The sequence below is a fragment of the Colletotrichum truncatum genome (genome assembly GCF_014235925.2).
Source record: "Colletotrichum truncatum strain CMES1059 chromosome Unknown Contig_0009, whole genome shotgun sequence".
Classification (NCBI taxonomy): Eukaryota; Fungi; Ascomycota; class Sordariomycetes; order Glomerellales; family Glomerellaceae; genus Colletotrichum; species Colletotrichum truncatum.
In genome coordinates this window covers 589,950-607,530 of record NW_027222406.1, presented here as the reverse complement: position 1 = coordinate 607,530, position 17,581 = coordinate 589,950, and the positions used below count along the sequence as shown (strand labels likewise).

Here is a 17,581-nt window from a genome sequence, read left to right as displayed (position 1 = left end):
GGAGGAGGTAGGAGGAAGTGCTTTTGTTTGTTGTTGACCACAAGGGAGAAAGCAGGGTAGTAGTGCTGGCGGTGCGGGACCATGGGTAAACATCATACATCTGTGGTCCCTGCCACTCCGGACTAGCCGCCTTACATAAGCCCACACCTACCACATCATAGATGCACCACACCATTACGTATTCGACCGGACACCTGCTGTAGCTCGAGTGCATGTCACTTAGACCTGCTAGCATGCTGACTGAAAGTGGTGCGACAACGGACTTTTTGTGTTTTGAAGCCAAGGTTGGTCCTTTGCAAAAGGAGGTCGAGCAATTTGCACTAAATTGCCTGACTAAACCTTTCACCCAAAGTTATCCCTAAGAAATTACATGACGCCCAACGCCTGTGGCCCAGGCCTTCATCATCACTTTGCCTCCGTAAATGCCTGCAATTGCTTTCCCCGGTTGAATCCCCGACTCCGTTGCTTTCCTAAACCGTACCTTTCACAATAGCGGATGGTGATCATTCCGTTTATTGAACCGCCTACCAAGCCCACAGCACCTTGTGATGCAGCACACGAGAGCCAAGCCGTTCGAACTCGAACGGTGTGACCCATGAATCGTTTGCAGGGAGTTTAGCAAAAACGCTGGCTCCCTTCCAAGTCACAACCTGCTCGTCCATGTCTCTGGCGCTTCTACTGACGAGGATGCGATCGAAAAGATCAGGCCGTCGTGCCTTGAGCTTCTCTTCCAAGACGACTGTGAACTGAGGTGTCTTTGAGCCACCGCCAATGACCATGATACTGCCCAGGTAGTCTCGCAGCTTTTTGTCGTCGCCCTTGGCCGCATTGTTGATACTCGTAAGGATGGCAATGTCTAGTGGTGCCATCGGCAAAACGCCATCGCGCTCAATGGCCTGAGCCTTTGCACTGCGCGCCGCAGAATCAACAAACATCCCAGAAGGTGGCTGCGCAACCGTAGTGCCATTTGGACCCGGAGTGCCGCCATTACGCACAGGAGGAGCAGGACTTCCCCCGTTAGCACCCTCTTTGTTTCCTCCAAACACAAACGGGGCTGGTACAGGGGTGCTGACACCCTCTGGAGCCGGCGACGGAGCATTAGACCCAGACGGAGTCCCGTTTATCCCATTTTCACCACGCTTGAGGAAATCGAACGGCTGCAACTTCTCCTTCACCGGAGTTGAAACATCGTTTTGCGACTGAGGGAAGCCGTTGGTTGGCGCTGCGTTCAGGGATGGCTTGACATGAGCCAGGATGGCGAACTGCGCGGCTGAAGTCGGGTCGTCAGGGATGTCAACATCATAAGCGTTGTAAGACCGGTCAATAAGCTTCCTTCTGCCTCTTAGCTTCGTACTGCTGTCGAAAATTGTTGGATCATAGAAGCCCATAGGGGCGAGGATGACCTCATCATAAGTTTTGAACTGGTATTTGTGTGTTGGCTGATTCGGGGCTCGCAAATGGAACTGATATAGCTGCACAGAAATGTCCGACTGTGACATTGTGCAATGCTTAACTTTTAGCTCCTCAGCAAGGAGAAAGTCATATCGTCTCCGCAAGTTGATATCCTGGTATGGAAAATTATCGTAAAGCAGCATTTTGACGAATGTCTCCGTCACATCGTAACCGCCATATTTCATGTTGATACGGGAGTCTTCAACGCAAAGACCGTCCTCAACACAGGTAATTGAAGTCTTTTGAGCCCCAACGTCGACAACACAAGCCTGTGTATATCCAGCTCCGAAAGTGGCTGCCATACTCTCCTGAATGAAGCATATACGGTTGAACTCAAACCAGGTCATGCAGGATCTGAGTACTTGCTCGACATATTTCTTGTCATAGAGATCTGGAATAACGAAAACACAGCTGTATTGCTTCCATGTACTGTTTTTAGTGAGACCTAGCTCCTGTCGGATGGCCTTGTCCAGCAGAGTTTCGAAATCATCGAAAAGGTGTTCAGCATTAGTGTAGTCGTTTTCATTCAGCACACCATGCTGGATCGGCCACCAGAGCTTGAACTTTGGCTGAGAGTCGTCCGGCACTCGTTGAGCTTGGTTTCCAATGAAGCAGGAAGCAGATGACTTAGCATCCTGTAGGTCGTTGATATCGGTCCATTCGATCTGCAAGGGGTCGTTGTGCGTCTGGATAATCTCAGGCTCGGTGCGACGATTGTAGTTCAGTACCAGCTCCTTGGAGTTAGGCAAAACTTTACGCTTGTTCGCGCGCATTTCCAGTTTGAGGTCGTTGCACATTTTGGCGTATTTCTTTGACCACTCTTCACCATACTGCTGATCCTGTGTTTTCGCTTCGAACTGCCGTCGGGGGAGAGCCTCGTGCATTTCTGCCTCAGTTTGCGGGAATTTTGTCGCGAGTGTCATGGGGATCGATTTAGGAAGAGCATCGCTAGCAAAGCCAATGCGAAGGTTCTGGCTGCCAGGGTGGATGACAATGACTTTGGAGGGGTCCAAACCAGCCGCGACATCGGTGGGCGCTTCCTCGGGTTGAAGTTCGGGGATGACCAAAGGGACCTCAGCTCGCCCGCTCTGAGCAAGAGCGCGGTCTCTATCCTTTGCTGCTTGCACAATCCTGTCGCGGGTAGCATCACCCTGTAGTCGCAAGGCAAGAATCTGATCATCGCGCTTCATATAATCTCTTTTATTGCGGCATGCATTAGTATCAATGTAATCAAATGGTAGACATCATAATAGTTTCAAGCATACGTATAGTAGTTCTTCTGATTGATCGGTGTAACGTCTGGCCAGCTTGTCTGCTTCATGCCATTATCGGTTCTCTCCAGGCCTGCGTCCGCGATTAGTTTCTTGGTGTCGTAGCACAAAAAGATTGGTTTTCAACTTACCCTCCCGAAGGAGAACCCTCTCACTGACTTTCCCTACCATGTTGTCGTCTTGCTCCTATTCCTTGGAGCCAGATGGCGGGCCGGTGCTGGTGTCATGAAATCCAATTGCGAAAACAAATCAAAACCACCAGCCTCAAGATTCAGAAGGCTCTCAGCCTCCTGCAGCTACCAACCATCACTCGTTGCCAACAGCCTTCTGGTCTGTGCACGAGACAATTTAGACTAAAATGGAATAGCTCTTGCCGGAGCGGGATTTCGTTGATCCACAAACGGAACCAATTCACCGTCGGAAATCTGAAATAGCGGCCAATGTTTCCGAATGCTCCGGTTCCGCCGCGAGTTCTACCAGCTCCTTCGTGTTTCCTCAGAAATTCGCACGGCAAACAACTTTCGCATAGATCTTTGTCAAACCGACAATGAATGACACCGGCATACCGCATGACAAGCCTCAACACTTACTCAACTCTACAACTAAAACATTCTTCTAGGCATGACACTAGGAAACTAACGGTTGTGGCAACTGCTTTGGTGCTACAGTAACCAGAAGGCGATCCCTGTGTCGTTTGCATAGCGTGCACAGCCAACCGAGCACAGTCAAGATCATGTCGGGAGGGTCAGGATTCTGCTCTCTCGTCCAAAGAAGTTTTGATTTGGCAATTCAACGGGGTCCAAGCATCTGCCGGTAAAGGGCCGTTTCCGGCTTCAGTCTCTAGCGAACTATTGGTCACAAGCCTGACCATTTGCATGATGCTCTGTAGCCTGACTGCTGCTTGTTTGCATGGACAACTACTGAGTGGATGAACTTGACACAACAGTTCCCGCCGAACCAAAGTCCAAATAATCAATAAGTCTCGTTACCAGCATGTCCCGGGACCTTTCGGTGGAAGCTCCTTCTGCCTCTAAGGCAATGAAGTGCAAGTGCTCTCCCTCTCGGACTGGCAGGTAAGTGATGGAGGAAAAACATGACTACCAGTATCTACCACCATAATGACAATTGACTACTTCCTTTCTTTGCCCTAGCACCCAAAGTTTGGGGCCCATCTTATGCTGCACTGTCCTTTGTTTTGCACGTTGAAGGTAACTTCCTTCTCCGGCCAAAAAAACAAAACAAAAAAATACCCATCCGAGGCAGTAAGATGGAACACAGATCCTGTCGTACCTTACAGCTTAGGTTGCCTGTTGCCTTCCTTCACCTGCATCTGCCTCGGCTACCCAACGTATTGGGTCACCTGACATCGCCCCAACCGCAGAAGCCATGACGTCGTCACGTAAGGTTTCGCCTGTCAAAAAGGAAACCACACAACGTGCCACGTCTGCTTCATGACTCCGATCCGAATTCAGAGACACCTCGCGTAGGAACGGACACGATTTTGTTGAATCTAACTTGAACATTCTCTCAAAGGTCTTCGAATTTCACTTTTTGCAAACGCCCAATCCCCGTAGTTCCGTACTTCTCACACCTCGGCCAAGAGGTCTATCATCAACTATGCCTCCAATTCAAATCCATAGCGCCAGCCCAATCAACGCCTCTAAGGCTTCGGGGCCGACTCCGCAAACTGAACCGGCACAAGCTCAGGGCATTCCTGCCAACGCTGCTGGATTATCGCAAAATCCAGTTGGCGCGAATGCATCCTCAGCTACACACCAGCAACCATATCCGCCGGCACAACCTGGTGCCGCCCCATCTCTGCCTGTTCAGACAACCTCTGCGCAAGCATATCCCGTCCCACGTCCAACTCCAACGACGGCGACGGATGATGTCAGCCAACCCCCGCCGCCGCAGCCAGGTGCTGCCCCTGTGCCTTCAGCAGGCAAGTCGACGCTGCCTCCACCCCCAAAAGCGGGCGAGACCTACCAACCTCCAGCCCCTACGCCCGCAACTCAGGCCACCGTTCCTTATCCTCCACAGATGACCATCCCTCCCCCAACCATGTCGTATGCTGCTCAGCGAGGTTCTTCCACGTCCACCAACACTGCCTATGGACCTCAGATGACTGGACCGCAACCCATTCCGTTAGGAGGCGATCCTGCCTCTAGCCTTGAACACCCTCCAGGATACCAGCAAGACGTTAGTGCGTCCGAATTCAACAGCCATCAGAGAGCTGCCCATAATGCTGCGGTAGCATCGGCAGTGGAGAGAGGACCCCAAGCCCAGACAGACGAAGGTGTATGGGACACGGCAAAGAAATGGGCTGCGGCTGCCGGAGGCTCTCTTGTTGCAGCCGAGCAAGAGGTATGGCGAAGAATTAACAAAGACTAGAACAGCCTCAAGGGCCTCACCATAATTCATTTTCATTATCAAACCCACTGCCACCTCTCTAGGCCCAACAATCTACATATAGAAGGACAATATCATGAAGTTAACGAAAATCGATGTTCTGATTAGCCATTGGCTATATTTTGTGCGCTCTACTGATGTTCTTGGTAATATCTTTACGGGTCTCCAGCTTCAAGCATCAGATGTGCAGCCATGTGGCCCTCATCCCTAATTATTCCTTGTCCAGGTCCATCCATGACACGGTTTCGCACCAACGAGGTAGCGTCTGCTCGCTACTAATCCTCTCTGTCCACAAAGAGAGGTTCTACCGGAGTTGCTTTTGATCGAGAACTCCGAGACTGGCCTGTCTCGCGATCTGACACAGATGCGCTCAGAAGGAAGGAGCCGGGGAAACTATGGCATCTACTGCATGCTATTTACATCCCTTCTACTGTGCCGTGTTGCACTAATCTGATGCGCAGGCCACCGAAACTACCATCCTATCAAGCCAGCTAGTTCCCACTGTGCCGTCAAATGGCTGGTTTGACCCGGGCGATGGTAAACATCAAACACATCGATCAGTCTGATAAAACGCCGACTAACATAGCGTTCCACAAAGTTCATCGTTACCCTGCCCGCCCCTTTCCCCTTGCGGCTGTGGATGAGATCTTGTCAGCCTCCTCCAATGGTCCGCCCTGTGCTAAGTGCCTTGTATAGAGTCGAGTTGATCAGGAATCGATGGCGGGGTAAAGTCGCGTCATCATTGGCCTGTGATCTCCATATGAACCGAGTTATAGGCAGCGGCCACGGCTCGAGAGTTGGCGTAATTTCCCAAAACGTCCGAGGTTGTCATGCAAGCAAGACCATCAGTCCCTGTCAGCGGCCACTCCGGAAGACCCACAGAACAACTCATCGAAGGCTCGGTAGAAGCTAGCCAGCGGGTACCGCAGGCTAATGGAGGCCACCAGCGCGAGAGTTAGTCTCTCCGCACAGACATACGGATTCAAAGGTCCAAGATGGCTGGATGCTTTAGGACTTTGCAATCTGATCTTTTGGGGAAGGAGGGTTGGATCAGTGAGTTGTCTTGTGGCGTGCGACAATGTCCAGACGGAAGTCCGCGATGGATATCCTACTACGGAAGGCAACGCTAAGTTTCACTAACGATGGACAACACACAGAGCCCTATGAGAGAGTTTCTGGCGGATTGGGGATGTACATGGTTAGCGCCATGTCAATTCCCGTGGTGGTCGGATTGTCGCCAACGACTGGGCTCAACAAGCTTCAGCAGCACACGGATTGGTTCCTGTTGGCGATGATGGGCGACGGGAGCCACTTTACGCGTGTACAGCCAGTAAGACAGGTGGCAGCCCTAGGGTCTCGACTCGCGCCCGCAACCCAGGCCGTAATAGCGGGAGCAAGCGACTATCATAGGCTGATGGATTATGACTCTATTCGAGGAGATCCATGGCTGTGAGAGCTATAGCGGGCATCTATTATATGCAAAACGACTCTCCACCGACTACACAAATGGAAACCACAGGGTCGAGGCATTAACATGACGCGTGTTATTGCCGCCAACTGGCCGGTCAATCGCTGCATGGTTGGGCTTTTTCTGGAAGGTCTATTTGTTTCCGCGAGAACAGCTTGCTTTTCCTGATGGTCTCGACTTTCAGCCGGTTTTTCAGCTCTTGAATATGTGGCTCTCGGATAAGAGGCCCATATCGGCCCATCGTGGCACATTCCACAGGGCAGCCTAGAGCGGACAAGAGGACAAATCACAGCGTCCAGACGACGAGGTGGGAGCGGCTCGCTTCGGAGGCGCGTCAAGTAACGGGACGCAGGGCGATGGTGAGGGGAGAGGGATGGGGAGGGGTAGCCAGTCGCGAAGTCAGATGTGTTGGATCGTCAAGACAAGTGAACCATCTTGGCGCAAGAGCCAAACCGGAGACGTCTCTGCTACTCAGCCCGTCCAAGTACAGAGATGACGATTAAGGTTGCGGCGGATTACAAGCTGTAGGTGAATAGAGACAAGAGAACAGGACGCGGTGAAGAGGCCAGTTGGCCAGAGTATCCGATTCGATGTTAGTCTTGTGTGCTGTCTGGGAACTGGTTAGTTGCGGGCAAGTCTCACGTCTCATACAAGAGCCCCAAACGCCAGTAGCTGTGCGGGATGGCATTTGATTTGAATTCAATCATGATTTGATTTTTGGGGTCAAAGAGCAGGTTTTTACTTGTAGTCTCACAGAGGGGCGGATAAGTAGGAGACAAACTTCACAGACGCGCGACGACAACATCGGATCAGACTGGTAACGACAGAGTACGTAGTGAGCAGTGCAGAGAGGCCGCCGCCACCTCAGTGAGGAATTAAGGTGTGAGGAAGGATGAGGAGGACGAAATTGGCTCGGTATGAAGGTGTGCTGCAGTTCAGGCAGGTGCAAGGCCTGCCGAGTACGTACAGAAGCATATGAACAGGGAAAGTGGATGCGGCACATGGGGCGAGAGAAGCCGATTAACGAGCGAAACTTGGGCTGGCGCTGATTGAGCACCAAGATCGTGAGTACGGATGAAGAGCAGGTTAGGAGGGATGAAGGGTGTCGCTCTACCACGGCGACGAGGTAGAAAGACGGGGCGTTGACTGGCTGACTGGTTGGTAACTGACCAATGTCGCGGTGGGTTGACAACACACACAGGAGTGCGTAAGAAGGCAAAAAAGATTGAAGACGCGCGAGAGGTTGAGCCGGAGGATGATTGAGTGACGGAGACTCGGAGGAGGACTGTGGTCAACGGTCAACCCAGTCGAGGGGTTGAAGCGAGACAAGGGTGTGTCGTTCTGCGACAGATCTGAGACAGCTGCAGCCCCTGCAAAACCCCTGGCACTGCCCCCGCGTCCCCAGTGGACTTTGTGCAGTAGGTCGGCCCTAAATCCAACGAGTCACGGCACGAGTCAGCGGGATAATGGTGGGATTCGACACGCTGTTCAGGACCAGGAAAAGAAAAGCAGACGAAGGACCCGCTATCAGGGCCTGGTAACTGATTCCGTACCATGGCTCTCTTGGGTGGACAAACGACGCCTGGACCTGCCCCGAGTGGACTGTACTGTGGATGAAAAACGCAAAGGGGTGAGAACGAGGCGAAAGTCGGGACGAGCTAGAACATAGTATGTTAATGGAAATAATGGGTGGACGAAAGAAAATGGGGAACTAGAAGCGACATCGAAAAAAAGGAAAAAAAAAAAAGATGAGATCGGGAGCGGATTCCGCTGATGGTGCTGCTCAGAGCTAACAACAGTTACCAGGTGCCGCTGGCGCAAAGCTTGAGGTATTTTGCCTCGATGCGTACCACGTCGTAATACGGATACGCGATCTTGATCCGCACAGGGCTACAGCAGCCAATGGTCTGGGAGCTAAGGCAAGAAGAGAGCAAGAGAGGTGCCAATACTGCAGGCTGCAAGGCACACACAACGTCACCCACACATCCTTTTGCCGATAACTCACACAGCGCGGCAACCACTACTACTACCACCATCGATACTACGGCTTGGTACCTTACCATTCGACACGATACCACACCAGGCCACAACCAAGACACACACGACAACACATCCACACGCTCGCAGAACCCCCCCGTCCCATCCCCTGCATATGCTTACCTCAGCGACAAATCAGATTGCGTCGACTGGCAGCTCAAAGTCAACTTCAGACGTATCTGCTCCGTGCCACCAGCACCCAGCACGCTCACCAACCAACAATGTTGAGCAATGTCTGGTTCCATGGTTTCCGCGCCATATACCCTCCATCACTGTTGATATTTGATCAAATTTGTCGCTCTGACTCTGCTTCTGGCTCTGGCTCAGACGCTGGTTCTGGTCCTGGTTCAGGTGCTGCTCCTTCCACCCCATCTCTCATCTAGCACAATCCAGCCTCTCTCTCCTTTATGTTGCCGCAAGGTTTCTACGCACCGTCCTGTCGCTCGGCTGGAGACACGATGCCTGTCGCGTGGGTACTCTGCCCGTCTACCTTGTGCTGCCTGTTTTCTAGCCAACGCCGAAATTCTTCTTCCAAACCATGCCTGGCCAGATTCGAATCCACTCGCTGTCCTGAGCCAGGGTACAATATTCCATTTCTTCGAGTGGGCTGCAACAGGACCCCGATCGACCTGCCTGGAAACTGGAGCTGGACCTGGAACTTCTCCGTCTGACGCCCTCATCCACATGGTCCCGAGGCTCCCTCCTCTCGGCAACACTCCGCTCATTGTTACCCTGCCGCTCCGGAACGACGCAAGCCAGAGAGATATGGAGAGACGAACAGACGGTCATCCACTCACACAAGCGGGACTCTTTCATCACATCTTCCCCGATCTCCAGCTACGTGCGTGTGTGTCCTGCTTCTGCATGCTTCCGCCGGCTAACCTGCCTTTGCTTTAAGCTACGCCAAGGTGACCAGAAGTTGAGCTAATTCCAGCAGTGCCTGATGCAAGCTCAAGCTCCAACTGCTCATCAGCCGCGGGCGCCAATCCACTGGCCGATCTGATTACTGACATGCATATGCATCAATTCAAGCCGCGCAGCTACATAGGCCTATCTGTGCTGGTTTATGCCTGCTCTTCCGTTGCTCGTCATTGGCACAACGGCTGGACAAGAAGAAAGAAAGGGGAGAAAAAAAAAAAGATGATGCCCGAGAGCGGATCTGCTGGAAAGGATAGGATGCCAGGTTCGTCATGTGGGGAGCCAGGGATTTGGCACAGTCGGGAACAGGCGTCATCCCTACTCCGCTGTCGCTGCCAAAACAAGAGCCCGACGTCAGGATTCTCTTGCCAAACACTCTCGTTCATGATCGTCGTACCCGGGCCTGATTGGCCCTGGGGACTCGTGGGTAAAAATCTCTAATGTGCTAAATGTACTTGGTTGCATCCACACCAGCTGCTACACAGACATTGCCCGAGGCCCCTCTTCATGGCCCCCATGCCCCCTCCCCCATTGGCCTGGAACGGGTACTGGGCTGCGGCGGATTTACCTTGCAGACGTGCCGTACTCGGCCTACTGACACTCCAGACAAGACGTATCGTATCATTTCGATACTTGACGGAGGTTCGTCCGTGAACCCTGTCTCTTGGTTGGTTTCCGCCGCCAAAGGTTGGAATGCAAAACTTGCGTGCGCGAAGAGACGAGAGCGAGAGAGGGGGAAAAAAATGACAGCACACCAGCAACAGCCGGACACCCAGACACACACCCCCATAATAACGTAGTTCAGGTTGATGTTAGTTTCGGTTCTTGTATCCAGTGTCCACCCTCACTGCCATGGCCATCGCCCGGTGCACTCGCACTCTCACCATGGTCAGAGTTGCCGGCCGGCCTCAGTTCTTTCTCTCCGATGGCCCCGTGACCCCCTTCTCTGTCCACTGTTATCCAGGGCCATGTCGCCACATGTGGGTGTATGGGATGAGACAAGCCACCTCCTCGGGAAGTATTTCCTTCGGATCGCTAGGGTCCTCGCCAAATCTCAGCCTTGATGGACCTAGCCGGAGACCACCGACGGGGCCTTTCTAGCTCATACGTCAAGTGCGTTTATCGTCGATACAGGGCGATAGAGTGGGTGGTCTCTCGTCCAAGACTGGTCCTGTATTTCGTCACAACGAATTTCTCTGCTACAAATCCACACTTGCACCGCCGCTGTGCACTGCAAAAGTATGGCGAAGGAAGGGGGACGGGGACGGGGGCTCAGAGATCTAGAAGGGGGAGGGGGTTTCTGACAAGGTTTTACAGGTGTATCCGTATGGATTAGCCGGACGGATGAGCCTCAGAAGTGAGTAACTTTGGAAGGTGCAAGTGAGCACACCATGCTAATAGGTATTTCCCTTTTTTTTTTTTTTTTTTTACACCTTCCGCCCTCCTCTCCATCCCATCATTTCCTCGACTCTGACTGGTTAAATGGTAGATATTTTCATGGGCACTTCCCTTTTCATGGCTCTTAGTCTCCATTTCTCTTGGTTGTCTCACACCCCCCATCCTTTCTGATCGCTCTCAGTCCCTCGGACTCTCCACACCACCACCAACCTTCATCCTCTCATAACCCTCTTAACGTGATACTTACTGTACGGACTTTTCCCTCGATATTGTTCCCTCCCAATTGATAATTCCCGATAACGCCCTTTTGCGGCCCCGACTTGGTGCCATGTACCTGCCTAGTTCCCAACTTACCTTGCCTTACTTTATGACCACACATCTATCATCCAGGTATAGCCCTGTCGGTCTGTTTGATCCTTGTCCCCCGTCTTCCAAAAACAGCTGGCGGTAGGCCTGTCCCTGGTTCATCGGCATCTCACTCCCACACATCCACATCGACGAACAGATGTTACCTTGTCCACCACCAAAAGTCTACCCCTGCAACTCTCGCCCTCTTACTGAGCCTGGCCGAGTACTTTCTCGCACACCTGCCTCTGCCCCCCTCCAAGTTCACAGACACGAAGAGGTTTGTATCAGGGAATCCGGCTTAGCTCCAACCGACGTTCCGAACTTGACCGTGCAGAACTATTGGTCTGTTCATGGATGATGCTTCTTTTTCAACACTACTTCTTTTATACCTCCAGGATCCGTCTGCACCGCCCCTCGTCCTACCCTCTTCTTGCTCTCCTTTTGCGTCCCACTCACCAAGGCCTCAATGTCCATGATTCCCATCTCTAGTCACTCCTTTTTTTCCCTGAGCCTTGCTTGCTACCTATAATTTATTTTTTTTCTTTTTCGAGGGGGGCTACCTCTTCGCATCTATAATACCTACTCTCCGGGAGCTGGCTCTCTTCACCCCGTCGGACCTGGACGGCTAGCCAGCTACGCGCTCTCATCTTCATCCTTATCGAAGCATTCAAACGAGTTGCTAATCACTTGCAAACTCACCACGCTCCTTTTTATTTGACACGCCTATAAGGATCACTCGTATACAAATATATATACATATATACACACAAAGGCCACAATACACCAACAACCTCACTACTTATTCACGCTCTCACACACCTGTATCCACGGTCTAGTTGAGGACGGGAATCCCTACTGTCAACAACAACCACTGGCCCTCATCGCGAGGACCCGCTGTCCTTAACGCTCATCGTCATCCACCCACGTGCGAGGAAGAGGCCGGGAAGGAACCAAGGGGCAGAAAAGAAAGAGAGAGGAGCCAAGAAAGGAAGGGAAATCTACGCGTTCCCTACGGTACCCCCAACAAACACCACTACGCCGAGCCCATTACTCGCTGGATCCGGAGATTATTTCGTCTCTCTCCGCTCAACTTGGCCACTGCGCCAGACTCTTCCAAGTAAGTTCCATGGAGCCCTTCTTCGGCCTGTCGGATCGCACTCGTCGATACGTGGGCAGTGTGGACCCCCCCGACTGCCGTTAGATACAACTGCCACCCTTGGTGTCCCTCGTCCGAGGATCAATGCTAACAATCCACCGCCCCCCGTTCAGCATCAGGCCAATAATTGATTAACTGCACGCTTCCTTGCTCCTGTCTAAGCACCATGGACTCTGGTCAGGCACAGCTGTAGGCCCCATCCCGTCCCTGCAGCCTCCATCCTACATGACTTACAAGTACATTTTAGTCGGCAACAAATACACCAACCTTCCTTCATCTTCAATCCCAACAATAAGTTCAGAAGAGACGTTCCGCCACGCACAACGCCCATCCTCAACATGAACGGTAATGATATGCCCATCAAAAATGAGGGCGTGGGAGCGCCCGCCGGAGTATGGACGACACCGACGTCTCAAGGCATGAGGCCTCGACCTGCTACCATCCACGAGGGTTTCTCGTACAGCATGAGCGACGAGTACGGCACACTCCCATCGTGGGATTCGTCACCTCTCCCCATGCAGCAAACCCCCAGCGACGCCCTGTCTCGTCCCGTATCCGTTCACCAGCAAGACTTTTATCCCATGACGACAATGGAGAACAGTAAGTCGCCTTGTTGAGAGATCACCTCGTTTGCTAATCAATCGAGCAGCCTGGCAACAAAAGCCGTGTGATGACAGTTTCGAGTTCCAAGGGCTGGACACGGAGATGATTGGACAGGCCTATACGACTGACGAAGCCATTCCCGTTCTCGATCTGAGATACGGTCAGCAGCCCGAGGGCGAGTTCAACTTTGACTGTGGACCCAACCCAAGACGCATGTCTGGATCATCATTCACCATGTCAACATCGGGTGCGCTTTCCGACATGCCATCCTACGAGGACTTTTCCGCCGCTCTATCAGAGGCTCCCTCCTTCAGCTCAGACTATCCGCCGCCATCAAACCGCAACTCTTTGATGTCTTCCACTCAGTTGTCCCCTGTGGCATCCCCGCGGATGACGCCTCAAAGCCGATCTGAACTTGTCAGGACTCAGAGTCGCGGCAGAGCCTCTCCATCACCACGCCCGGGCATGCGATCTGCCCCTTACAGCGTCGACCGCGGAACGACCAAGAGATGGTCTACTGGATCGTACGGGACCCAACAGAACCGTCGCCAAACCCCGTTCGTATTTCATCCTGGCCATGACGCTTTTGGTGCCCATCAGCGCATGTCCTCAAGACACTCCTCGCCCACGATCCAGCACAACCAAGTCCCTCTTAACTTCACCAATTTGCAAGCCGCTCAACAGCACCCGTTCATGATGGCAGGCCCTCCGCAATTCCAGAGAAACAGCATGAACAGCATGCTGCTTCCGTCTCAACTGCCTTCCAACGGCTTCCCTCACCCTGATGCTCATCACTTCGAGGCGCCGCCACCATTTCTGTCCCACGGGCTCTTCCGCATGCTTCAGAGCAACGCGGACCCGCATTCCCTTCACAGCCATTACACCGACCTGTCTGACCCGCCCGACTTGTACGCCTCTCTGCACGAGGAGCAGGTCCCGCCGCCCCCAGAGGACATGAATCCATCTGACCCTGATCTGGTTCCCCATGAGCAGGAGCTTCGTTTTGAGGGCGACCTGTACACTCCCAGATGGGTTCGCGGCCATGGCAACAAGCGCGAGGGTTGGTGCGGAATCTGCAAGCCCGGTCGCTGGCTAGTGCTTAAGAATTCGGCATTCTGGTATGACAAGTCCTTCACCCACGGCATCAGCGCCGCCACTGGAAACCCTTTCCAAGAGCCTCAAGAGACACGCCGGATGGATGGCAACCCAGACGTGTGGGAGGGACTTTGCGGCAGCTGCAATGACTGGATCGCGCTCGTGAGCAGCAAGAAGAAGGGTACCACGTGGTTCAGACATGCGTACAAGGTAAGTAATACCGCGGCCACCAGGGCCAGAACACTGTGACGTGTCACACTCAGTCCAACTAACACAAATCACCACTAGTGCCACACCCACCCTAAGATCAAGGATGCCCCTAAGCGTCGACGGGAAAGTAGCCACAACCGCGCCCTAGCGGCGTCACAGATGGCCAAGCCAAAGGTCGAGCCGCAACAGGTTCCTCCTCCTATGCCACAGCAGGCTCCCATCACTCCCCAGATGACGCCGTCGGCGGCTTCGGCCACCAACACGCCAACACCGGCGCAGATCCCGCAGATTCCGCAGATGCAGCAGCAGCAGCAACAGCAGCAACAACAACAGCAGCAGCAGCACCTTCAACAGGTACCGCCGATGCCCCCCCAGATGCACCAGGGTCAGATGGGCCATGGTCAAACCCAGGGCGTCATCAATCCTATGGAAGGCATGCCTGGTATGATTTAGACTGCTGTTTGCGTTTTTTGGTCTTGAGAGTCTTTTGCACAAACGTACACGACTGATACCACCTATTTCCTGTTTCAAATATTCCCTTTGTCTCTACACACTCGACTACCTCTTAGCCGCAGCGCGTGCTGCGGTACTTTTTCGAAACGTCGTCACGAGAAAAAAACTTTCAAACCCTCTCTTGCTCAATACGTTTTCCCCGAAACTTCATCACGAATTTATGGAAAACAACTTATCTATAGAATGGGCATCATGGGATACCTCTGGAGGATGGGTTTTTTTTTGGGGGGGCTTAGGGTGTTTTGACGCTTTTTTAGTTGCTGGAAGGAAGGGAAAGAAAATCTGTCGAAAGAGAAGGGGAAAGAGAAGAATATCATGACGATTCCACAATCTACTACTACTACTACCTATCACCTTACTTCCCTCCATCGACAGCTTGGATCTTATCCCTTTCCTTTGATATCACGTATTCTTCATATTTCATGCGACGCAAAGCAATTAATGCCCCGATAAGAGGAGGACTTCACACATACACACGCACACACATTTCAATGAATGCAGGAAAATATCGCAATAATGGCCAGTCACATTTATCACTGACAAACACTACGGAAGAGGATTACGGGGCCAGTTTTTGTCTTGTTCTCGCCTGTCAATGTTTTTGCACTCTCCTGTTTTAGTATGGTTTTCTGTTTATGTTTTATTGCACTTTATTCAACAACCCCTTTTTACACCGCCTCTTCCAAACTTAATCGTAGATAGCTAAATCTCTGCCAGGTTCCCCAACCCAGGCTCTTTTATGTCTTTTGTTAGTTTATGTGGCTCTTTGTCTTTTTTCTTTTTTTTTTTTCCTTTTTTCCCCCCCCCTTTTGTTGAGTAGGAAATACCATATGATATCAAGGGGAGGAAAAGGTGGAAATTTTGGGGATCTTTTTTCTCTTCCTTTTCTGGTTTTTTTTTTTATTTTTTCAGACTTCTTCTGGGAGGTTTAGGATGGCAAAGGAAAAAGGAAGGAAGAGGAGGATATTCCCATGGTTAAGGAAGGCAAATATCATCACGGCGAAATGGTCGGGTACACACACTCACGAGTTTGTGTTTGTGGGATGGGGACAATGGGCACTTTGGGAGGCCGTCGTCACTGTACGACTTTTTCTCGAAGACTGGGCACTAAAGGGGGTTTCTTGCTTGTTGAACCTCGGGGCAGCAGCAGGACCAACGTAGTTAGAACCTTTTTTATTTTTTCTATTTTTTCAATAGTTTGCTTTTGGGGAATCACACGGTCATTTCAGAACTGCTGTCTTTCATAGACACACTTTTTCGGGGGTTGCAAATTGTGATGTACGAGTCTGGGAAGGGGGTTGGTGGTGATCCGGAAACATCCCGTTCACGACCCTGCCGTCTACTCTTTTCCCCGTATGTAAGTCACAGAAAAGGTCGGGGGTTGTTTTTCTTCGGCATTGCGCTTGTACTCGTAACCACGTTTCTCGTGACTGAACCTACGTGGTCTTTCACTTGTCGTGTCAAGGCGCTTTTGCTATGACTCCTCAACTGCCCTAAACCCCGCCCTTAGTCCGCGTATGGTAGGTAAACACCCCATCATTCTAGACGTGAATCGCGATGACAGTCCACGACGCGCCGGAGAAGCCCATAGTAAGAAAAGCCGAAGGGAGGGCCCCCCTCCTATTCTGCCCACACCCTGGTTCTTTACCAAGTACGACCGGCGCGGCTCAGGGGTATGACGGCACTGGACAGGGACTTTTGATGGCCGGGGGGAAGGACAAGGGGTGGAGGATTTAGCATTCGACTGGTTCACGGTGGCCATTTTTGCTTGGATTCGCAGCTTCACTCGCGAGATCTGGGGGCAAGGATAACAGGACGGGGGGGAGAGAGGGGTTGATAGGAGGGAGGAACAGGAGTCGGAAGGGCCCCGGTGCCCGATGTGAAGATCGGTGGAGGTGTTGGTTGGCCGAGACTGTGAGCGGACATGGAGCCGGGGTCCCATCTACTCGTTGTCATCCCGAAAAGGGGATGGTTCAGGAACAATATCTCCATCTGCCGATGGGGCCAGGCACGAGCGGACGATATACCACGATGTAGAGCCGGAAAAAAAAAAAAAAGTTCCTAAAGGGGCGTAGATAGCCTCATGAGAATGGGCAGAATGCCTGTCGACACCAAGATACACTATATACTACGTAGTAGTCAGGGGGGTTAATAACAGGGGCAGAAAAAGGAAGAGAACATCAGATCAGGCACCAAACAAACCAAGGAGGCCAAGCCAAGAACCCGGCATGGCCGGCGAGGAAAAGGGCATGACGGGGTTCGGTGTAGTGGAGGCTGGCCCCGATGGGAGACATCGTCTGGTTCGCTTCGGGTGCTCGTCGCCGACGTCGACCGAAGCGGAAGGCATGAAAAGTGGCTTGTTATGCCTAAGAACACAATGCATTTGCGTCCTTGAAGTGGTGTTTTCTTTCTTCTTCCGCAAGGCCAGTTCAGCTGGGGGCTGGGCGAGACGTCGCTTGCATGGCCGGGGACTCATAGGCATGGTGTTGCGGTTCCTATGATCGACATAGCCCCTCGAAATGCCTGCGCTCCGCAGAAACAATTGCCGATGCAGCAGTTTTCCTCAAAGGGGGAGAGGTTGGGTTGACGGTGGTTGCTGGAACCCAAGTCTTGAGATGGCCAGGGAATGCCATTCATATGCGTGACGGGGCAGGTCAGAAATCCCGTACGCCTACAGAGTGAGCTGCGCAACAACCTCGTTTC

The 17,581-nt window shown here is 52.3% G+C and overlaps 3 protein-coding genes across 3 annotated transcripts; 2 read left to right on the top strand and 1 right to left on the bottom strand.

Moving 5' to 3' along the window:
• Positions 1 to 524: 524 nt before the first annotated feature.
• On the bottom strand, positions 525 to 2,894 carry CTRU02_212702 (chromatin remodeling complex subunit; the record flags this gene model as incomplete). Its single annotated transcript, XM_036723467.1, has 3 exons — positions 525 to 2,649; positions 2,718 to 2,796; positions 2,855 to 2,894. The coding sequence occupies 3 exons, from the start codon at positions 2,892 to 2,894 to the stop codon at positions 525 to 527; spliced, it is 2,244 nt and encodes a 747-aa protein (XP_036584743.1).
• A 1,446-nt stretch (positions 2,895 to 4,340) lies between these two features.
• On the top strand, positions 4,341 to 5,114 carry CTRU02_212701 (uncharacterized protein; the record flags this gene model as incomplete). The annotated part of the gene is made up of 1 exon (XM_036723468.1): positions 4,341 to 5,114. The coding sequence occupies one exon, from the start codon at positions 4,341 to 4,343 to the stop codon at positions 5,112 to 5,114; it is 774 nt and encodes a 257-aa protein (XP_036584744.1).
• A 7,509-nt stretch (positions 5,115 to 12,623) lies between these two features.
• CTRU02_212700 (uncharacterized protein) lies at positions 12,624 to 14,818 on the top strand (the record flags this gene model as incomplete). Its single annotated transcript, XM_070205895.1, has 4 exons — positions 12,624 to 12,646; positions 12,705 to 13,057; positions 13,107 to 14,365; positions 14,444 to 14,818. 4 exons carry the CDS (start codon positions 12,624 to 12,626, stop codon positions 14,816 to 14,818), a joined length of 2,010 nt encoding a protein of 669 aa, XP_070060288.1.
• Between the last annotated feature and the right edge of the window lie 2,763 nt (positions 14,819 to 17,581).